Source organism: Macrobrachium rosenbergii, chromosome 8 (assembly GCF_040412425.1).
Source record: "Macrobrachium rosenbergii isolate ZJJX-2024 chromosome 8, ASM4041242v1, whole genome shotgun sequence".
NCBI classification, from domain to species: Eukaryota; Metazoa; Arthropoda; class Malacostraca; order Decapoda; family Palaemonidae; genus Macrobrachium; species Macrobrachium rosenbergii.
The window spans coordinates 40,498,598-40,523,597 of NC_089748.1; the positions used below are offsets into that span (position 1 = coordinate 40,498,598).

Below are 25,000 nucleotides of genomic sequence, written 5' to 3' on the forward strand. Positions count from 1 at the left end.
CTTGGATCTATATGTCGAAGTTACACAGACTTCTGAAGACAAAAATCAATAAATTTTATATATATATATATGTATATATATATATATATATATATATATATATATATATATATATATATATATATATATATATATATATATATATATATATATATATATATATATATATATATATAAATATATATATATAAAAATCTATTAATTTTCTATATTCAAAAGTCTGTATACTAACTTCGACATACAGTTATACAGATGCAAGTAATGTACTTAAAAAAATAATTAAGGTTTGTTCCAGTACAATTTGTATATTACAGTTCATATCAGTATTCAAAAATATTTCCGGCTTAATATTAACCCCACAAATTCAGTCAACCTCATAAAATGTTTTCACAACGCTCGCAATAACGAGAGAGAGAGAGAGAGAGAGAGAGAGAGAGAGAGAGAGAGAGAGAGAGAGAGAGAGAGAGAAAACAGTTTCATGCGTTTATTATCAAAATTACTTCATTCATTTCCTACAGTGCTGGCCTTTAAAAACAGACGCAAAATACACAAAAAACGTAATATTCCAGATTCCATGCATGTTAATTATTTCTATTTGTTCTTTTTCATCAACAACAAAACCTACCGTAACCTTGAATACCAATTTGTTCAAAAGCCCTGTCGTGTTAATTTTGATAAATTGCATGCTTGCAAAATTCATGCATTTTTTGTCTTATCTACTTCGTGAACAACAAGACCCTTTGTAGCCATTAATACCAATTTGTTCAAAAGCACTTTCGTGTGAACTTTAATAAACTGCATGCTTGCAAAATTCAAGCATTTTTTGCCTTTTTCTCATAAAGTTTTTTTATTTTTATTATTTCTTTTCCTTCTGAACACTTTCGGGCCGAGATGCCTCGCTGTCATGCATTCTAGTTCCACTGTCCGGAACTGGGGTGCATGACAGCCAGATAGATAGATAGATAGATAGATAGATAGATAGATAGATAGATAGATAGATAGATAGATAGATAGATAGGTAGAAGTTTATTGACCACAACACAATACAATTAAAATTACAAGCTCCTGGATATGGTCCAACAAAAGTATATCAAAATGGACATATGAATCTTTAGAATAAAAAAAAAATCTAAACTAGAACACTTGAAAGTGTTCAAAGGGAAATGAATTATAGAAAAAACAACTTTAGAAGAAAAAGGCAAAAAATGCATGAATTTTGCATGCAAGCAATTTATTTAGGTTTGCACGAAAGGGCTTTTGAACACCTTAGTTTTCAAGGCTACAAATGGTTTTGTTGTTGATGAAGTAGAAAAAAAGGGAAAAATGCTTGAATTTTGCTTGCATGCAATTTATTCAATTTTACACGAAAGGACTTTTGAGTACCTTTAGTATTCAAGGCCACGAAGGGTTTTACTGTTGATGAAGAAAAAAAAGGGAAAATGCATGAATTTTGCTTGCATGCAGTTTATTAAGGTTTACACGAAAGGGCTTTTGAACACCTTAGTATTCAAGGCTACGAAGGGTTCTGTTGTTGATGAAGTGAAAAAAAAAGGTTAAAAATGCTTGGATTTTGCTTGCATTTATTGAAGTTTACACGAAAGGGCTTTGGAGCATCTTCGTATTCAAGGCTACGAAGGGTTTTGTTGCTGATGAAGAAAAAAAAAGGGAAAATGCATGAATTTTGCTTGCATGCCGTTTATTAAGGTTTACACGAAAGGGCTTTTGAACCCCTTGGTATTCAAGGCTAGGAAGGGTTTTGTTGTTGATGAAGTAGAAATAGAAGGGATAAATGCTTGAATTTTGCTTGCATGCAGTTTATTCAAGTTTACACGAAAGGGCTTTTGAGCCTTAGTATTCAAGGCTACAAAGGGTTTTGTTGTTGAAGAATTAAAAAAAAAAATGGAAAATGCAATAAAGAACTGAAGAACAGACAAGGCTAAAATTCTTGAGAAGACGGGAGGATGAGGTAGGTAGGAGAAAGGAAAGGTGGGTGTGGGAGGTAGGGGGGGGGATTACATGGAGAAGGACCTACCTACCACAAGGGTGGGGGGGGGAGGGGTAGCAGCACAGCAAGTAGGAAACAGACGGAAGTAATTTGGGGAAGTCGAGAAGGAAGCAGATTGAAGTAATTGGCGGACTAAGTCGGAAACAGACCGAAGTAATTTCGAAATGTTTATGTCAGGGTTGCAGGAGCAAGATGATACTAGGAAGATGACGACACTGGAATTCTGGAATTTCTCGGCCTCTCTCTCTCTCTCTCTCTCTCTCTCTCTCTCTCTCTCTCTCTCTCTCGTAAGGATGAAGGAACGTCTCAGGACTCTCACAAGAAAGATAATGTTAGGAATTTTCAGAAAGTGACTCGAATGTTGCTTGTATCTAACAAACATCAAACTGAAGTTCTGAAACATCTCGTAAGGATAACTGGAATAACTGGAATGTTAAGGAGCCTCATAAGGATAAAAGGTTGCTACAGAAAACTGACAAGGATCCTGGAATATCAAGAAGCCTAAAAAAAATACTGGAATGTCCAGGAGTCTTCCGACAGTGCTGGAAAGTTAAGAAAACAGAAGGATTCTGGAATATCAAGAAGCCTCAAAAATATACTGGAATGTCCAGGAGTCTTCCGACAGCGCTGGAAAGTTAAGAAAACTGACAAGGATCCTGGAATATCAAGAAGCGTAAAAAAATACTGGAATGTCCAGGAGTCTTCCGACAGCGCTGGAAAGTGAAGACAACTGACAAGGATCCTGGAATATCAAGAAGCCTCAAAAAAATACTGGAATGTCCAGGAGTCTTCCGACAGCGCTGGAAAGTTAAGAAAAGTGACAAGGATCCTGGAATATCAAGAAGCCTCAAAAAAAATACTGGAATGTCCAGGAGTCTTCCGACAGCGCTGGAAAGTTAAGAAAACTGAGAAGGAATCTGGAGTGTTAAGAAGTCTCACTAGGATACTGGAACGTAGAAGATTTGAACAAGGACAATAGAGTGTCACTACCTACAAGAACGCGAATGTTAAGGAATCCCAGAAGGACACTGGAATGCCCAGTAGTTCCACAAGGATACTGGAAAGTTCAGGAATCTCGCAAGAATACGGGAATGCCAAGTAGTTTTACAAGGATACTGAAAAGATACTGGAATTTACTGGAACCTCATACGGATACCGGAATGTTAATGAGCCTCACACGGAAACTGGAACGCCAAGTAGCCTCACGAGGACGCAGGAATGCTAATGAATCCTACGAGGATACGAAAAAGGATCCAAAAATGTTAAGAAGCCTCACAAGAATGTCATCTATAACAGTACATCGGTGGATTTCACAAGGACACTACAGTATCAAGGGGTCGAATGAGGATATCAAGATATATATAGAGCTGTCACTAGGATACTGGAACTTTGAGAAATTCCAAAAGGACATTGGAACGTCGAGAATTATTAAAAGGAATTCTGGAATGATAAGGAGTCTCGTAAGGATGCTGGAATGACATAAAATCTTTCTAGCATGCTGAAATAAACGTCAAAGAATCTCATCATTAACAACACAAATGAACAGAGGCTCATTTCCTGAAGTTACAAGGGAAAACCTAATTCTCTCTCTCTCTCTCTCTCTCTCTCTCTCTCTCTCTCTCTCTCAATTTAATTTTACACGATGCTTTTTTTGTGGGGTGCAGGGAGGGGGCAAGGAAGAAGTTGGCGGGGAATCCATCACTCATCTCAAATGTGACTTTAGGAGATTAAGCATCATTCCTCAAGTCGCAGAGATGACACCTCTCATTCCTCTTTGTCTTATTCCTTCTTTACCCGATTTCTCTTCCTCACCTACTTCATGATACTGTATAATTATGTCCTCTGAAATAGGACCACAAGTTTAAAAACCTCAAATTATACGACCAAAGACATTAAAGCTCATTCGGAAATTACTGATGAAATAATTCACTAGTAATCTTAGAATATAAATAACGTATATTCAATTATGTTTTTTCTGTATAACTCCTCTGGCCGACAGTAAGCCTAAACACAGGATTTATTTCTGTCATATCCCTGACTTCTAATGGTCTAGGTTTAACCAAGGCCAAGAGAAAGAGAAGGTCTGTTCACTACCCACCTATGAGGAACAAAGATTATAAATCAACATTAATGACTTAATCAGTGCACAACATAACATAACAATAATACTATTCTTCTTGCATTTTAATACATTTTTATCTATTTCTCTATTTAATAATAATAATAATAAAATAATAATAATAATAATAATAATAATAATAATAATAATAATAATAATAAATTAACATTAACGGCTAAAAGGCCTCCCTCTTAACATCAGATCTTAATCAGCACACAGAATAACAAAGATTATAATTAACATTAACGATAAAAGATTCTCTTTTAACATCAGATCTTAATCAGTACACAGAATAACAAAGATTACAAAATAACTTTAACGATAAAAGGCCTCTCTTTTAAAATCAGATCTTAATCAGCACACAGAATAATAAAGATTATAAATTAACATTAAGGGCTAAAAGGCCTCCCTTTTAACATCAGATCTTAATCAGCACACAGAATAACGAAGATTATAAATTAACATTAGCGATAAAAGGCCTCTCTTTTAACATCATATCTTAATCAGCACACAGAATAATAAAGATTATAATTAACATTAACGATAAAAGGCCTCCCTTTTAACATTAGATCTCAATCAGTACACAGAATAATAAAGATTATAATTAACATTAACGATAAAAGGCCTCTCTTTAAAATCAGATCTTAATCAGCACACAGAATAATAAAGGTCATAAATTACCATTAACGATAAAAGGCTTCTCTTTTAACATCAGATCTTAATCACAACACAGAATAATAAAGGATATAAATTAACATTAACGATAAAAGGCCTATCTTTAAACATCAGATCCTAATCGGTACACAGAATAACAAAAATTATAAATTAACATTCACGATAAAAGGCCTCCCTTTTAACATCAGATTTTAATCAGCACACAGAATAACAAAGATTATAAATTAACATCAAAGATAAAAGGTCTCCCTTTTAACATCAGATCTTAATCAGCACACAGAACAATAAAGATTATAAATCGACATTAACGGCTACAAGGCCTCCCTTTTAACATCATATTTAACATCATGCAACTGACAACATCCCAACATTAATACCGGAGTTGCACCTCAAAGCCAGCTCCCTGATTTGATTACTAAAGCTGACTCATGAAACAGATTAGATCAGGAACTGCAACTCCTGATGCTGCTTCTACTGAATCATATATCTCAGTGCTTACTAAGGAGATGCTTATTCAATCAAGCTCTCTCTCTCTCTCTCAACTTGAAAGTTCACTAACTTTGTTTCATTTTTGTTCAGTTGATTTGTAATTTTAGTATTGGGTGGCGCCTCTCTCTCTCTCTCTCTCTCTCTCTCTCTCTCTCTCTCTCTCTCTCTCTCTCTCTCTCTCTCTCTCTCTCTCTCAACTTGAAAGTCCACTAACTTTGTTTCATTTCTGTTCAGTTGATTTACAATTTTAGTAATAGGTGCCCCCGCCTCTCTCTCTCTCTCTCTCTCTCTCTCTCTCTCTTATAATTTTTCATCCACCTTTTATTTTTCTTCTTATTTCCACTGACTTTCTTCCTTTCCTGTATAATTAATTTAAAATTAAAGCAATAGAACTCCCTCTCTATATATATATATATATATATATATATATATATATATATATATATATATATATATATATATATATATAACTTTCTCATTAAGCTTCTATTTTTCTCCTTACGTTCACTAACTTTATTTCTTTTTTGCCCAATGAATTTAAAATTATGGAATTAAGCACCCCCCCCTCTCTCTCTCTCTCTAATGTAACTTTCTCATTAAACCTTTATTTTCTCCCTGATGTCTACTGACTATACTATGTTCCTTATTCTGGACAGCTAATTTTAAAATATAGCATTAGGTCTCTCTCTCTCTCTCTCTCCTAATTTCTAACTCAACTCATATTTCTCTCCTGATCTCCACTAACTTTCCTTCATTTTTGTCCGATTAAATCCAAATTTTATGGAATTAGGTCTTTCTCTCTCTCTCTCTCTTACTCTCTCTCTCTCTCTCTCTCTCTCTCTCTCTCTCTCTCTCATAAACCCTCTTTATCCACCTCTCTCTCGTAAGCGCAATGTTCATTACGGGTTATAGTTAAAAGGGAGAAGTTCATATTCTAATTTCCCGAAAGCTCTGAGGATTATTCTAAGCTGGTTCCGGGACAGTAATGGCACCATCGCAATTCCGGCTAATCTTTCAAAGCACGGAACTGTCAGAAGCGGAAATCGCAGTTACTCGTCCGAAGAGGGAAATAAGAAGTAATAGGATTCATAATCAAAGAACGATTTTTTTGTTTACTGAATAAGTAGAGTGAAGGAGTTATTCCCTCGGGTGAAATCTTCTCATTTTATGCATGCACGACAAGCATACATGCATGAATTCAAGCGGAAATGCAATGCAATGCGTTACTACCCTAATACTAATTATTCTTCTTGGATTTTAATACATTTTTATCTATTTATTTCTTTTTCTTTTTTAATAAGTGGTATCTCCTCTTTCTGTATTTCACTTCACCTCCTCATACTTCTTCCTAATGAACACCATATTCTTTGGAAGCTTGAATTTCAAGTCTATCTAGTAGACGAAACCTATTCACATGGAACAAGCCCACCAAAGGGGCCACTGACTTGAAATTCTTCCAGCTTCCAAAGAATGTCGGTTCCAACCTCCCACACTGCGGCAGTAACTGATCATGACACAGAGCCAGTGATTTTTATTCATCGCCCTGGGGGAGAGGCGCGAACTCGCCACATCCGAGTGGCACGTCACGACACTAGCGACCATACCAGTGGGCTAGGCAAGACTGAAAAATGCACGGAATGCAAGGGAGACAGAATCCCCAGCGAATTCAAGCCACGCCACAGTTTTCTGCCTTTCCAATGGAACCTTTCATCGGAGCTCCTAGGTAACCGCACCCCCATTTCTACCAAAATAGGCTTTCACCACCGTTCGGGAAACAACGCTGGGGAGCCACTCATTCAACAGAAATATTGGGCCTATGGCGCGTGCCGAACGTGATCGGATTCCGTATAGAGTTACACCCTCCTCTCTTTCCTTCAACATTTTCTTTGATTTCTCATATCCGCCTGTGTAGCCACACAGACTGGGACACCTAGGATTTAGGCCAAAGGCCAAGCACTGGGACCTGTGAAGTCATTCGGCGCTGAAATGGAAATTCACAGGTTTGAAAGGTGTAACAGGAGGAAAACCTCAAAGCAGTTGCACTACGAAACAATTGTTAGAGAGGATGGAAAGTCAGATGGAAGAAAGAGAATATCAACGGAGGTAAAGTAAAAGGAACGAAAGCGATTGCAGCTAGGGACCGAAGGGACGCTGCAAAGACCCTTCAAGTAATGCCTACAGTGCACCATGTGAGGTGTACTGACGGCATTAAGGATAAGGTTATTGAGAAAATTTAGCAAAAAAAATCAATTTCAAATTATCCTAATGATTTTTCGGGTTACGTAGAAATTCCCAGGACACTATTCGCTTGAGAGAGAGAGAGAGAGAGAGAGAGAGAGAGAGAGAGAGAGAGAGAGAGAGAGAGAGAGAGAGAGAGTACACTGAAAAACTGGTCTGGAAGACAACCTTGCAAACTGTAAGGCACAGCAGGAGATTCCTAATGAAAAGTCGCAAATGTGGACAACTTGCAACTGATTAAGTGCAGTAATTTTTTCGAGATGGACATCCACACACACACACACACACACACACAATTTCTGAAATATACTCTACAAAACAGACAAACACACAAATAAGAAATTTTTCATGATTTAAGAATAGGACCAAAAATTTTCGCACAGATTAGGATACAAATAAGCTAAGAAATTATTTATAACAAGTAAAAAATGAGCTGAAGTGTCTTTGGCGCAATCGGGTTTTCTGTACAGCGTATTATCAAGGCCACCGAAGATAGATCTATCTTTCGGTGGTCTCGGTATAATGCTGTATGAGCAACGGCCCACGAAACCTTAACCACGGCCCAGTGGTGGCCTGTCCTAAATCGTTGCCAGATGCACGATTGCGGCTAGCTTTAACCTTAAATCAAATAAAAACTACTGAGGCTAGAGGGCTGCAATTTGGTATGTTTGATGTCTGGAGGGAGGATGATCAACATACCAATTTGCAGTCCTCTAGCCTCAGTAGTTTTTAAGATCTGAGGGCGGACAGAAAAAGTGCGGACGGACAGACAAAGCCGACACGATAGTTTTCTTTTACAGAAAAATAAAAAGGAGAAAACAAAAATGAATTTCAATAGAATGTGCAAGGATCTCTTTCGCCATTAAGCGGACAAGTGACCGACATGTCTTCTGCATTCATTTCGAAAAGTTTGCTAAAAAAAATTCGTCAGCAGTCAAACTTCTCAGGAAGTCATAAAACGGCAAGAGTTAGTTCGGCTGTCGCGCAATAATGCCATGCAAATGGCCTAATTAGTATGTATGAGATTAGGAAATGCATGGTACCGTAGCGTTATTGTCGTCATGCATAGCCCTCTGAAGGACGGCGTCAGTATTGCCACAATAAAAAAAAACAGGCAACCTTGTCTTTGTGCGTCTTGCGCATGCGCGTGTTTACATTTCACCTCGATGTGTTTATCTCGAATGGCTGGCTCATGCGTCTGGCAGTTTTCCACTTCGGTTTGTTTTACATTAGAGGATATGAATGACTTATTTGGGATTCGTTGTTTTGGTATTCAGGCGACTGCCCTAAACATTTTTATAACCGTGGGAGTATAATAATATACATATATATTTTTTTTTTATCTAAAACAGCGACGAGTTGATGCATGTTTTCCAAACAGATTCTGATCGTATGATACGTGGATTATCAAATAAAGGACAGATCTCTTGGTAAACGCACTGTATAACGGCAAAGATCGCGTCACCGACAGAAGAATGTAGCTGACGAAATATAAAGTGAAATGTACATTGTAATCACTGACCTTAAATAAGCAAGTGTCATGAACAACAAAGGAATAAAGAATTTAGGCCAAAGACCAAGCGATGGGACCTATGATGATAAAGTCATTCAGCGCTCGAAGAGAAACTGAGAGCACAGAAAGAGTTGACAGGTGTAACAGGAGGAAAACCTCGCATTTGCACTATGAAACAACTCTGCCTTAGAATGGAAAACTGCAGTATCTGCAAAAATTTTCGAAATTGAGATATATGCCACCTACTGGGCTCGTGAAACACTAATCCACAAGTTACTGCAGTTTCAGAATGATTCTTCAATGCTTTTTCCACGAGTATTTAGGGGGTCCCACTTGCAGTATCTGCAAAATCAGTAGTAAGGCAAGGGAGTATCTACCATTTTTCTCAGCTTTGTATTTCTGCAGATACTGCAGTCTTCCATTTTAGGGCAGAACTGTTAGGAGAAGCTTGAGGATAGCAAGATGGAAGAGAGAGAGAATATGAACTGAGGCGGTGCAGTAAAAAAAGAATGAAAAGGCTGAAGCGGCTATGGGCCGAAGGAACGCTGAAAAAGAGCCTTAAGTATAAAATGCCTACACTGCACTGCCTGTGAGGTAGCACTGACGACACCAAGGCCAAGAGCAAGAGAAAGTCTGTTCACTTCTCCCCCAAAATCCCCCATGTAGGCGGAGCTTTCCCTACCTCCTCATTGCGTCAGCATTTGAATTGCCGTAATGAGCAGGTACCTCTAAGATACGTCATCGCCTACGTAGTTACCCCAGGTGGGAGGCGACTCCGCCCAATTGGGTAGACCTTGTCTCTCTCTTGGCTTTGGACGGCACTGCCTTCCTATACGGGTTGATGAATGGTAAACTCACCTGTAATCGTCGGAATAGGGCAACTGCCTCAGATTGATGTCGAAGCTTTGATCCTTCAAGAGCTCCTGGACTCGTATGAGGCCGTTGTTGTTCTCGTAGATGATGCAGAATTTCTTCCATCCGAGCGTTCTCAGGACGTCCATGTAAGCCTTTGGGAATATTCCAAGAAGAACGATGGTAGGTGTGAATAGAACTGAGTTATGATATTATAATATTTCGTGTTTAGCTTGGTAAGCCTGCCAGGATATTCCAAGAAGGACGGTGATCAGCCTGAATAAAACTGAGGGATAATATAGAACTTTTAGCTTGGTTCTGTTCACAAACAATCCTCTATGTCACTTCAAGAAGCTGGAAGCCACCAAATAAGAAAAATAATTTTATTACAAATTTTTTTTTAAATTTTTAGATAGGTATCAATAATAATTTATTCTAAATTCATGTTATAGTGAAAAAGTTATGGAACACTGAATTTGTGACAAAGTAAACATTTAATCAGCATATAATAATAATAATAATAATAATAATAATAATAATAATAATAATAATGAAAGATGAAAGATCTTTGTTGGAATCTACTGGCCACACGAAGACACACATGAATGACCTCATATTTCCAACAGCATTTTATATATAAACATGCAGCATATAAATACAAACACTTAAATCATTAATGAAACAAACAATTTACTGAAAAAAATACACAAACAAAACTTTGTTCAGATGCGTACGTTGGCAAGCGACGAGGGATGAGGATAGAGATTGACGGAGTAAGCGTCCCTGGTGAGTCGAAAATCCCATCTGTTTTCGATGTGGGGGATTTCTAGGGCGTCGCAGATGGACTGCACATGCGCAGACGTCTGTCCAGACTGGGGGCCCAAGATGGCGGCCACTCCGGACTTGAGCAAAGAGCATACTGGAAGGACAAGGAAGTCGAGTTCTGGATTAACGAAATCAAGCTCTTTCAAAAGACGAGGAAGTCAAGTTCTTTGGAAATAGAGCGAAATCAAAATCAAGTTCATTCAAAAGACAAGGAAGTCAAGTTCTTTGAAAGGGGAACGAGCTCAGATTCTTTGAAAAAACGATGAAATTAAATTCTTTAAGAGGCACTGAAATCAAGTTCTTTGAAAAGGCAATGAAATAAGCTATTTGTGGAAAAAAAACAATGAAGGCAAATTCTTTGAAAATTCAATGAAACCAAGACCTTTGGAAAAAACAATGAAATCAAATTCTATGAAAATTCGATGAAATCAAATTCTTTGAAAATTCAATGAAATCAAAATTCTTTAAAAACTCAATGACATCAAATTATTTGAAAATTTATTGACATCCAGATCTTTGGAAAAAACCAATGAAACCAAATTTTTTGAAAATTCAATGAAATCAAATTATTTGAAAATTCAACGACATCCAGATCTTTGGAAAAAACCAATGACACCAAATTCTTTGAAAATTCAATGAATTCAAATTCTTTGAAAATCCAATGAAATCAAGACCTTTGGAAAACAATGAAATCAAATTCTTTGAAAATTCGATGATATCTAATTCTTTGAAAATTCAATGAAATCAAAATCTTTGGAAAAAAAATGGAATAAAATTCTATGAAAAGTCAACTAAAGCAAATTCTTTGAAAATTCAATGAAATCAAATTCTTCGAAAATTCAATGAACTCGAGATCTTTGGAAAAAAAATGAAATAAAATTCTTGAATATTCGATGAAATCAAATTATTTGAAAATTCAATGAAACCAAATTCTTTGAATATCCAGTAAAATAGATTAAAAAAAACAATAAAATCAAATTCTTTGAAAATTCGATGAAACCAAATTCTTTAAAAAGTCAGAGAAATAAAAATCTTTGGAAAAAAAACAATGAAATAAAATTCTTTGAAAATTCAGCGAAATCAAGATCTTTGGAAAAAAACAATGAAATAAAATTCTTTGAAAGTTCAGTGGAATCAAGATTTTGGAAAAAAACAATGAAATCAAATTCTTTGAAAATTTAATGAAATCAAGACCTTTGGAATAAACAATAAAATAAAATTATTTGAAAATTCAATGAAATCAAGATCTTTGGAAAAAAATCAATGTATATATGTATGTATGTATATATATATATATATATATATATATATATATATATATATATATATATATATATATATATATATATATATATATGCACCTAGCCAGGTTCACACACTTAGTGTTCTACACAGCACTGTTTGCAAACAGAATATATTAGAGTAGAGTCAGGTGTTTCAATTTCATCGTGGCCATATATGCATTAAAAAAGGACTCTCAATTACCCACCGCGAAACATATACCCCAAGAATTCCGCCAAAAAATTCGCTCGAAAATTGAATCTCCATTCAGAGTTATTTCCCCTGAGGATTTTTAGGCTCCCGCCGCAATTTCTCCATGAAACCCCCCCGGGGTTCTGTGCCTACGGTAGAAGTAATGACGAACTGCGTCCCACAATTGCAATGTCCTGCGTCTTGTAGACCAGGCATTGGTCTGGATCAGGATTTAGTGGGGAATTCGGAAGGTGGAGTCGAATGTTTCCCTTCAGATAACTCGCCATTGTTACAGAATCATATACAATACAGGATTTAGGCCAAAGGCCAAGCACTGGGACCTATGAAGTCATTCAGCGCTGAAACGGAAATTGACAGTAAAAAGGTTTGACAGGTGTAACAGCTGGAAAACCTCGCAGTTGCAGTATGAATCAATTGTTAGGCGATGGTGGACAGGAAGATGGCAGAAAGAGAATATAAACGGAGGTACAGTAAAAGGAATGAAAGGGGTTGCACCTTAGCATAAAGGTCTTACAAAGTGGGGATTGATATAAAGGAATAAAAGGATTGCTATACTCGATCGAAACCATTGTTTTTGGGAGTTACATTAAGTACTAAGATTTCTCACGGATTACATTAAGTACCAAGATTTCTCACGGATTACATTAAGTACAAAGATTTTTCACGGATTACATTAAGTACCAAGATGTGTCAACAGAGTGAAAAGGATCTATTTAGAGTATAATTTTGAAGTACACTGACTTTTTTTAAAACATTAATAAAGTATTAGGGCCTAATGCAAACGTCAGAACAATTATTTTGACACTACTGATTTAAGTGCACTAACAATAAATTCACACTGCTATAAGTGCACTGACAATAAATTCACACTGCTGTAAGTGTACTGACAAAAAACTCACACTGCTGTAAGTGTACTGACACTAAATTCACACTGCTGTAAGTGCACTGACAATAAATTCACACTGCTGTAAGTGTCCTGACAATACATTCACACTGCTGTAAGTGTACTGACAATAAATTCACATTGCTGTAAGTGTACTGACAATAAATTCACACTGCTGTAATTGTACTGACAATAAATTCACATTGCTGTAAGTGTACTGACAATAAATTCACACTGCTGTAAGTACAGACAATAAATTCACACTGCTATAAGTGCACTGACAATAAATTCACACTGCTGTAACTGTACTGACAATAAATACAACAGTATAATAAAAACAATCAACCCCTTTTATACCTACCATAATCATCTTGAAAAAAAAAAACATGATAAAAAACATATAAAACAACATATTCAAAGAACCATCCATTACCTTTTCTTGAACCACGGAAGGAGTCGCTGTTGGGGATGTTCTCGATCTGCGCAGACAGGCGCGCATGCGCCAGAAGCTTCCGGTCGCTGTTGATGGCGTCGACGGCGTACCGCAAGGCTTCCTCCTGGCGGTCGTCCGTACTGTCGAATAAGCCACCTGGAGAGAGAAAATAGATTTTTACACAGGAGTTTTCACGTAAAATTTTGTGTGTAAGTATATGTGTGTTTGTGTATGTGTGTGTGCTTTCTCTAAACACCTTTTATCTCGACCCAAGCAAAAGCTACAGTACCTATTTAAGCAGGGCCGAATGGTGGACGCAAGCGCTATTCTGATTTCACTTTCCAAATGAATACCTAAACATCACCATCTATTAATAAAAACCTAATACAATCTATCACTATCGCCACACCTCTTACTGGAAAAGAAACTACACGCCTACACCCAGGAAAATAACAAACGCTGGACATCAACACTACACTAAAGCTACTACACCTTCCAATACAACAGGTGTCGTGTAATATGTGCCACTGAACCATTATTACATCTAATGGCGTTAATCAGCGCCGGCATTTCTCATATAGAGATAATTACGCCAGCGCTCGCGTCTGTGCAACGGCTCCTGGTCTTGGAATGTTTTCCTGAGGATTGTGTTGTCTGGTGGGCACAAATGAAGCTAAACTTTTCAATTTCTGATACACATCTTTTTTAATTAATGTCCTAGAAGTTGTTTGATGTCTCGGTATTGTGTTGGACTCTAGGATTTCATAGACAGAAGAAGTATGAAAAAAGTATGGAACTCACGCATCAATACACTTCATTTTAACAAGTATTTTCTCAGTATTGAATATATTCTTGAGGATTGCGTTTTAATGGAATTAAAATTAATCATAACTGATAGGAATCTTTTTAAATAACTGTCCAAGAAGTACTTTTATAATTTGGCATTATTTTATATGTTAATATTGTCGAAAATTAGGACGAAGATTATTGTGGATCTGATAAATCGACATTTTCAATTTTCAAATACTTTTCCAGCATAGAAGTGGCATTCTTAATTTCTTCATCACGACAACAAACAATTAAAAAATGCGCCGAAGTTTTCTGTACAGCATATAATTAAGGCCACCGAAAACAGATTTATCTTTTGGTGGTCTTGGTGTAATGCTGTATGAGCAGCGGCCCATGAAACTTTAACCACAGGCCGGTGGTGGCTTGTCCTATATCGTTGCTAGAAGCACGATTATGGCTAGCTTTAACCTTAAATAAAATAAAAACTGCTGAGGCTAGAGGGCTGCAATTTGGTATGTTTGATGATTGGAAGGTGGATGATCAACACACCAATTTGCAGCCCTCTAGCCTCAGTAGTTTTTAAGATCTGAGGGCGGACAGAAAAAAGTGCGGACAGAGTGGCAAATGTTTTCTGAGCATTCCTCGCAGACTGATCAGATAATGCTAAAAAAAATAACAAAAGAAAAACTTTCCAAGCTCCATCGCGCACCCAGTCTCTAATAACCAGTTTAAATGATGCAATTCCAGTCTTTTAAAAATGTCGGCGAAGAAAAGAAAAAAAAAAAACATGGCCGTTAAACAGACAATTTTTTTTGGCGTTACCAAAACAGCTTCCGAGAGATCAGCTCTGGGCGTCGATTTAAATTAGAAGGATTATTTGTGATGCCGATGGTGGTGGTGCTGGTGATGACACTGGTGATGGTGGTGGTGTTGACGGCAGTGGTGATGATGGCGTCGGTGGTGGTGTTGATGGTAGCTGTGGTGATGAAGGTGGAGGTAGTGGTGATGACGTCGTTGTTGGTGATGATGTAGGGGGTGATGATGAAGTCGTTGGTGGTGTTGACGGTAGTGGTGGTGATGACGATAGTGCTGGTGATGACGGTAGTGGTGTTGATGACGGTAGTGGTGGTGATGACGATAGTGCTGGTGATGACGGTAGTGGTGGTGATGACGGTAGTGGTGGTGATGACGGTAGTTGTGGTGATAGAGGTGGTGGTGGTGGTGACGTCGGTGGTGGTGATGACGTAGGGGGTGATGATGAAGCCGGTGGTAATGACGTCGGTGGTGGTGATGAACACAGTAGTGGTGGTGATGACGATAGTGGTGGTGAAGATGGTAGTGGTGTGATGACGATAGTGGTGGCGATGACATCGGTGGTTGCGATGACATCAGTGGTGGTGATGACATCGGTAGTGGTGATGACGTCGGTGGTGGTGATGACGGTAAAAGCAGCGATTAAAAATGGAACATTCAACTCGCTGACTGAATAAGGGAGCAGAGGAAGTAAAGAAAATGACAAGAGGAATTGAAATAGAGCAAAACAAAAATGAGAGGGGCAGACCTACATGCCACAACAAGTAATGTAAGGAAAAGGAGAAGACTGAATAGAACAGACTGATAAAGACTGATTAAATAAATAATAGAGAAATTAATATTAAAAAAATAAGTGGCTGTCGAAATTATCAGTGAATTTTACATTATAATAAAGATAATGATAATAAAGATAATGACAAGATAGATAGGAAATGGCAACATTGGAGATATGAAAGCGAGGGCGAAACGAATGATAGGAAATAAAAATGGTGATAATCAAAATTAAAATAAAAGGGTAACTACAATTATTAATAAAATATAATGAAATGGAAATTCACCCACGCTAACAGAAAACTACGAAAGGAGAACAATAAAAATAAACAAGAAATTGAAATTAATATGAAAGACGACGCTGAACATTATACCAAACGGTTAAGCCAAATGAAGGCGAAGTAGGAAGCGACAGTTAAAAGAAATAAAGGTGATAAAAGGGGAGGAACAGAAATAATGAAAGTACAATGACGTAACAAAAGAAAGCCGTGATAGAATTGCAAATATAAAGATGAACAACGTAACAAGAGCCGTAACAGAATTGTAACAAGTGACGGAACGATAATTGCATAGGTGGCAAGGATAATAATGACAGAAGTGACGAAAGCAAAGATGGCAATAACGGAATAATTAATATAGAAATAAATATACGGTATACAGATACAAATGCTGGGTACACGCAAGCAATCTCATGGTCTCGTCTAAGGCGCCATCTTCCATAGCAATTTCATTAAATGAAGGCGGAGAGAAAATACCAATTAATTAGCGGATATAAATATATATGATTTACTGTAATCTATATATTTGCTGTATATAACTGGTTGTTCAATCATTATTGTTAGTTTTAAGCCATCTTTTTTTTATGTAAACATAAATATACGTACATTCATAAATAACAGAATGTAAAAGGGTTTGTTGTAATAAAAAAAATTTAAATAACGACACTTCAGAGACGAGAAAAATGAAAAAAATAAAATTAATTAGTGGAAGACCATAATAACGTCCGGTTTTGTGGCTGACATTGAGATGAGTAGCAAATCTGCAGGGACTTTTGGGTAATTAGATATGTATTAATTAATCGAGTCACCCCATATTCTCAGTATTTAATCTATTTTACTGCAAATCCTTCCATAGTTCCTAATTGCAATCTGCGGCTTCTTTCGTCAATGAGCTTCTTGGGTTGTCTAACATTAATTAATGTTTTTTTCTAATCAGTCTCAATTAGTTGATATTTCTAGTGTTTATCTCTATTAAACAAAGAAATCACATTTTTGGGGGTAATAAAAAAACCGAGATTGCGCAGAAGTTTCTTCGGCGCAATCGAGTTTTCTGTACGGCGTGTAATGCTGTATGAAACTCTCAGCCACGGCCCATGAAGCTCTCAGACGCGGCCCATGAAACTTTCAGCCACGGCCCGATGATGGCCTGTGTTGTTGGAACCTACAGCGGTGCCAGACACATGATCATGGCTACCTTTAACCTTAAGTAAAATAAAAAACTACTGAGGCTAGAGGGCTGCAATTTGGCATGTTTGATGACTGGAGGGTGGATGATCCAACATGCCCAATTTGCAGCCCTCTAGCCTCAGTAGTTTTAAGATCTGAGGGCGGACAGAAAAAGCCACCTCAATAGCTTTCTTTTACAAGAAAACTAAAAAAATGAATCTCAAGGGTAACAAAGAATAAAATTAATAGTAATATATAAATATATATATATATATATATATATATATATATATATATATATATATATATATATATATATATATATATATATATATATACACGCCTCAAAATATATAGCATACATCCTTCGCTTATTTGTGATATAATCTCTCTCGCTCTCTCTCTCTCTACAGCTACCTTCACCGCCCCCTCCTCTCTCTCTCTCTCTCTTATCACCGAGCAGCATCAGATCTCGTTCTCCTTCCCTTGTTACAGCAAAGAGAAATAAATCGAGCGGAAGGGAACCACCACCAACCACCAACCACCCACCAGGACGCGAGCAGAATTCTGCAGGCGAAAGAGATGGCCGTGTTTGATAGCCAAATATCCGTCTTGTTGATTTCCCAGTTCTTCATGCACCGGCGGTTTAATATTCGAGGACTTTTTTTCTTAGTCTTTCCCCTGCTTCCATCGCTCCGGAGTGGATGCGTGGGGATTTCGGTGCTTATCGATGGTAATGGCTATGGTAAAAGCCGTGTACTGGTTATTGCAGAGAGGTGATGGATTTTATTGGTTATGGTCAGGTGACTCTGACTGGTTATAGTAAAGTGGTGACTGTCTGGTTATAGTAAGGTGGCGGCTTCTACTGGTTACTTTAAGGTGATTTTGAGTGGTTACAGTAAGGTAATGATTTTTACTGGTTACAGTAAGGTGGTGACTTTCACTGGTTACGGTAAGGTCATGATTTTTACTGGTTACAGTAAGGTAATGCTTTTACTTGGTTACAGTGAGGTGATTTTTACTGGTTACTGTAAGGTCATGATCTTTACTGGTTACAGTAAGGAAATGATTTTTACTGGTTACAGTAAGGTAATGCTTTTTACTGGTTATAATAAGGTGATTTTTACTGGTTACAGCAAGGAAATGCTTTTTACTGTTATAACAAGGTGATTTTTACTGGTTACAGTAAGGTAATGCTTTTAACTGGTTATAATAAGGTGATTTTTACTGGTTACACCAAGGTGGTGACTCTGACTGGTTATAGTAAGGTGACTTTGGTTACAGAGAGGTGATGACTTCTGGTTACGGCCAGGTGGTGACTTGTACCAGGCAATAAACCATTCCTGTATCAAACTGCTGTTTCTTTAATATTTTTAACTTCCATTACATATGCAAATCACCACAGAAATATAGCCCTTGTTAATAAAACCCTACTCAAAAAATCATATTTTAATAAGTAATAATTCATCAAAATTATTACCAGTTCACTCACCCAACAACAAGTGACACTGCGATCATCTGTGGTCTCACTCTTTGAATAGACCAGCAAGAATAATGGCAAAGACTTGTATTAATATATGTTCTGGTTACAAGGTAAAGTCATTGTGATATCTAAGGGAAATTAAAGAAAAAAACAAGTAAAAAGTGCGCCGAAGTTTCTTCGGCGCAATCGAGCTTTCTGAACAGCTTATAATCAAGGCCACCGAAAATTGATCTATCTTTCGGTGGTCTCGGTATAATGCTGTATGAGCCGTGGTCCACGAATCTATAACCAAGGGCCGGTGGTGGCCTGGCATATATCGTTCCCAGAAGAACGATTATGGCTAAGTTTAACCTTAAATAAAATAAAAACTACTGAGGCTAGAGGGCTGCAATTTGGTATGTTTGATGACTGGAGGGTGGATGATCAACATACCAATTCTCTTCTGGCCGTATTTTAAGATCAGTGGACAGAAAACTCTCTCCCGGAACCATGCGCCCCCGCCCCTCCCCCGCCTCCCAAACACCCCAAAAAGAGGACACCCTTCCCTAGAGGAAGTGAGATTCTCCCCAGTTTACGAAGCCATCATGAGGGACTATCCCATATTTTCCGACATTTATGGAGGCTGTATAACATGGGGGGTCACTTTTATATGTCAGTGAAACCTGAAAAACAGCAATAAAGCAATTTTTAGTTTTCTGTAAGAGAAAACTATTGTGCCGGCTTTGTCTGTCCGTTCGCACTTTATTCTGTCCGCCCTCAGTTTTTAAAAACCACCGAGGCTAGAGGGCTGCAAATTGGTATGTTGATCACCCACCCTCCAGTCAACAAACATACCAAATTGCAGCCCTCTTGCCTCAGTAGTTTTTACTTGATATTAAGGTTAAAGTTAGCCATATTCGTGCTTCTGGGAACGATGTAGGATAGGCCACCACCGGGCCTTGGTTAAAGTTTCATGGGCCGCGGCTCATACAGCATTATACCTAGACCACCGAAAGATAGATCTATTTTCGGTGGCCCTGATTACACGCTGTAACGGCTGTATGTACAGTACAGAAAACTCGATTGCGCCGAAGATAATTCGGCGCATGCTTTACTAGTTAATTAAAGTTTATGAAGCATTCCTAAACGTCATTACATCATGCAAATAGTTTTCCTTTTCTTTTTTTTTTAATTTTTTTTTTATTTTTAGAGGTGACGCTAAAGTGAAATCTGGGAATAAGATCTTAATCATAATCCAGAACTAGGTCACTTTTAGTCTGATCACATACCGGCAATTTTATCTCATCACATCAAGATGAAAAATCGTTTCCTAATTGGTCATAAAAAATATTTTGGGTACTGACTCAGTATAAAATGAATTTCATTATGGTAAAATATATTTTTTTTATTTATTTCTGAACTCTTCTAGTTTTATCTCATACGCAATTTTATCTCATCACATCAAAATGAAAAATCATTTCCCCTTTGGTCCTAAAATATATTTTGGATACTGAATTAGTATAAAATAATGAGTTTCACTAAGCTTCAATAATTTTTTACTCATTTCTGAACTATCCTAATTTCACCAAGGTCCTTAAGAGTTTAGTCAGTTATCTAAGTAGCAATTAAACACCAAAGGGCGAAAATGAACATTTTGGAAGTTTCAAAAAAGGGCGTTGATAAAAATGCTAAGATATCTGGTTACGTCAAATATCATGGAGATTCAAACAGGCTTCTCAGGCCAACAGGTTTCAGAACTTCTTGGCTAAATTTAAAGTCAATTCTTCATCACCAGCTTTTGTACAGAGCTTGAATTTCTCAAAGTGCTTCTGCTGATTATGTAACGCCTCGTAATTCTATAAATTACACAACAGTTAAGTAAGTTTCATGCCATGATTTGTGTCAAGCACCTCGACAGGATGTCTCATTTGTCAATAAAGATTTTTTTTTAAGTTACAGTTGCTTTTGTTTCCTGCAACAGTAGTTATAAATTTATTTTATAAAAATAAACTGATTGTCCCATATTTTGGTAAAAGTCATATTATTATTATTATTATTATTATTATTATATTATTATTATTATTATTATTATTATTATTATTATTATTATTATTATTATTATTTCAGTAGATGAAACCTATTCACATGGAACAAGCCCACCAAAGGGGCCACTGACTTGAAATTCAAGCTTCCAAAGAATATTATTATTATTATTATTATTATTATTATTATTTATTATTATTATTATTATTATTATTATTATTATTATTTCAGCAGATGAAACCTATTCACATGGAACAAGCCCGCCAAAGGGGCCACTGACTTGAAACTATTTAAGCTTCCAAAGAATGTTGGTTTCAACCTCCCACTGCAGCAGACGCCCCCAACACTGCACCAGTAACTGATCATGATACAGAGCCTGTGATTTTTATTCATCGCCCTGGGGGAGACGCGAACCACCCGCGACATCTGAGTGGCATGCCACGACACTAACCACTATACAGGTGGACCAGCTAATACAGTATGTCTTAAGCAGCGGTTTTATATTACCTGATATAAAAAATTAGAATAAAAAGGTAATCTATTATGCATATCAAATATTCATGACCACAGGATCCGACTCGAATTATAAGAAGGAAAAAAAATCTCGGTCCCGAAATATAGCTTCGTATAACCACGACCCAGTCAGTGCATCTCATGCGGTGCACTGTAGGCATTACTTAAGGTTCTTCGCAGCATCCCTTCTTAGGCCCCTAGCTGTAACCCCTTTCGTTCCTTTTGCTGTACCTCCTTTCATATTCTCCCTCTTCCATCTTACTTTCAACTGATTCATAGTGCAACTGCTTTGAGGTTTTCCTCCTGTTACACCTTCGAAACCTCTTTACTCTCAATTCCCGTTTCAGCGCTGAATGACTTCATAGGTCCCGGTGCTTGGCCTTTGTCCCAAATTCTATATTCAGTTCAATTTTAGAAAGCGATGCAATGATCTTCAACGCGACCTTCTGCATCGTCCAAAGCCAAGCTTACATTAGCATAGAAATGATCCACTACGGATAAAATTGACTAAACACATTAATCTCCTTCAGCCGAAACTCAGTTTGAACTGATTAACATATTACAATTCGGAATAAAAATATGAAAAAAAAAAGATGCGAGAGTAATAATACACTCCTCTGCCCTCCTGCTTCTTTCAATTGCCCTGCGTTCGGGATGTGTATATAAAATATTTGCAATGCAGAATGGACCACTTAAACCCGCTGCGCATATCAGAGCCAAGGCCAGCATTTACATCAAGGAAATTGCTTCGCGATAAAGTATTCCCGTTTGTTTGTTTGTTTCGTGTTGGGGGCAGGTTTATTACGGCAGTCTCGTTGAAGAGGGATCTGGGCCAATCATCTGCAAGTGACTAAATTAGAGGTGCCATGAAGTAGCGTTGCACTGCGAAGGTTCATATCGCATAGGGTATAACTTGGGATTACTGATATAATAAGACTGCTTCTCACAATTTATTGTGCCGGCTTTGTCTGTCCGTCCGCTCTCAGATCTTAAAAACTACTGAGGCTAGAGGGCTGCAAATTGGTATGTTGGCCATCCACCCTCCAGTCATCATACATACCAAATTGCAGCCCTCTAGGCTCACTAGTTTTTATTTTGTTTAAGGTTAAAGTTAGCCACGATCGTGCTTCTGGCAACGATATAAAATAGGCCACCACTAGCCAGTGGATTACAGATTCACGGGCCGCGGCCCATACAGCATTATACCGAGACCACCGAAAGATGGATCTATTTTCGGTGCCCTTGATTACACGCTATAGCGGCTGTACAGAAAACTCGATTGCATTTCTTACTTGTTCTCTCATCCTACCAACATTTCGAAACATTGACTTTCATATTACTAAACAAACCTATTGCTTCCATTCTCCCCTTCATCCATTTCATCATTCACTATTCCATCATCCTGGTTCCTGTTTACCCCCCAAAACTTTACCCTAGCTCGTGTTTACCTTCGGTTCTCTGCCCTTGCCAGCGTTTTCAAACTCCTTCCCCGGTCTCCGCATTTAGCCGAAATCAAGCACAGAGAATCATTTAGACCAGCGGTTCCCATTCTTTTTCATTACATCGACCATTTACTGACTTCACCAAGTTTGTGTTACCTACATCATCAAATAATTAAAGTAATATAGATTCTATGAATCTATAATAAAATAAATAGATAAGGGTTATTTAAAAAAAATCATACTCATGTTTTTGTTCAATTTCTAAATTTTAAGATACAAATTATAAATCATATATATACAACCCATCCATCACCCACACAGATTATCCAAATTACCCACTTGTGGGTAATTACCCATAGGTTGGGAACCACTGAGTTTGACGCATTAGCCATTCCACATTCCGTTCAAGACCCATATTTTCCTGTCCCACGACTTAGAACTTATATTCAATATCCTTTCTGTGACTTCTCGCATCGCCCCATCATGAAGATATCAAACACTCATAGAAGCATAACGCATCCTTTTTCCCAGTCATACTTTTACACCAAAGCAGTCACCGCACGCATGCACACATGCACAAAATATATGTATATATAAATATATATATATATATATATATATATATATATATATATATATATATATATATATATATATTCTCTTTCCCTTGCAATGTGGTGGCCTATTTTATATCGTTGCCAGACGCACAATTATGGCTAGCTTTAACCTTAAATAAGATAAAAACTACTGAGATTAGAGGGCTGCAATTTGGTATGTTTGATGATTGGAGAGTGGATGATCAACTTCCTAACCTGCGGCAGCCCTCTAGCCTCGGTAGTTTTTAAGATCTGAGGGCGGACAGAAAAAGTGCGGATAGAATAAAGTGCGGACGGACAGACAAAGCCGGCACAATAGTTTTCTTTTACAGAAAACTAAAATGCTCACAGTTTTATCGCAAAATCTATACATCAGCTTCAACTAAACAGAAGTTCTTTCAATTCACTGAAAAGTATCAGAGTCTGATTAAGATAAAATAAAATACTTCGCTCTGGATTAATACCATTTCTAACCTCGGAACTGCGTGTCGTAATAATCTCTCAATTATTCTTGAAAACTGAATTTCTGTGATTATTAAATCTTCCTCTCTGATATGGAATGGAATGGAACATAGAATTTTGGCCAAAGGCCAGGCACTGGGACCTATGAGGTCATTCAGAGCTGAAAGGAAAACTGAGAGTAAAAGGTTTGAAAGGTGTAACAGGAGGAAAACCTCGCAGTTGCACAATGAAATGACTGTTAGGAGAGGGTGGAAAGTAAGATGGAAGAAAGAGAATATGAACGGAGGTACAGTAAAAGAAACGAAAGGGGTTGCAGCTAGGGGCCGAAGGGACGCTGTAAAGAACCTTAATCAGTGCCTACAGTGCACCGCACGAGGTGCACTGACGGCAATATACCCGTACGAAGCTCTGATATGGAAGGTGGAAAATACATAAACAATACCCTTTCAATAATAATATAATTCTAATAATAATACGTTCAAATGAAAATCATTTAAATTTGTTGAGTTTTCAAGAACCTAACAAACATTTTATTGAGTGGAGGTTGTTAAGGGATATAGAGTTGATTGTGGTTATTATGCTCCGGCAACCTCGGAGCATAAATCTCAGAGCGAGTTAGATTAATGTTTATTGCCGATACAAAGGACAGATATAGATGACTTGAGCAAGTAGTGTATTTTCTTTTTAATGAGTCAGTTATTATTATTATTATTATTATTATTATTATTATTATTATTATTATTATTATTATTATCATTTATTTGTGCATTATAAGTTTCTTGAAGGGTAGTTTTGAATAGTCTTTTGATTCACAATTCGGTAAAGGGGATTATATCCAGAGTAATAATAATAATAATAATAATAATAATAATAATAATAATAATAATAATAATAATAATAATAATGTTTGAAAATACATCCACAATTACATAGTAAATATTTTCTATGTTTATTTTACATAGTAATATATTTACTATATGAGTGTGGATTTTTATTACACAGATCGTTTTTCACGAGATTGTGAATTTTTTAGCAATAATAATAATAATAATAATAATAATAATAATAATAATAATAATAATAACAACAACAACAATAATAATAATAAATTAAAACTAATAAAAAATAACAACAACAA

General features: G+C 36.9%; 1 protein-coding gene across 8 annotated transcripts in view; it reads right to left on the bottom strand.

Annotated features, from left to right (window-relative positions):
- The window catches only part of LOC136840743 (glutamate receptor ionotropic, kainate 2-like), a 297,978-nt gene that overhangs the window by 62,760 nt on the left and 210,218 nt on the right, over positions 1 to 25,000 (bottom strand). For all 8 annotated transcript variants that reach the window (XR_010853725.1, XM_067107569.1, XM_067107570.1 and 5 more), the window contains exons 3-5: positions 13,527 to 13,682; positions 10,626 to 10,810; positions 9,898 to 10,046 (exon numbers count right to left, since the gene is read on the bottom strand). Coding sequence is in view for 7 of the 8 variants with exons in the window: in XM_067107569.1 (XP_066963670.1) it covers positions 9,898 to 10,046; positions 10,626 to 10,810; positions 13,527 to 13,682 (490 nt within the window). In the remaining variant the exon portion in view is untranslated. The remainder of the gene's footprint in view (positions 1 to 9,897; positions 10,047 to 10,625; positions 10,811 to 13,526; positions 13,683 to 25,000) is intronic.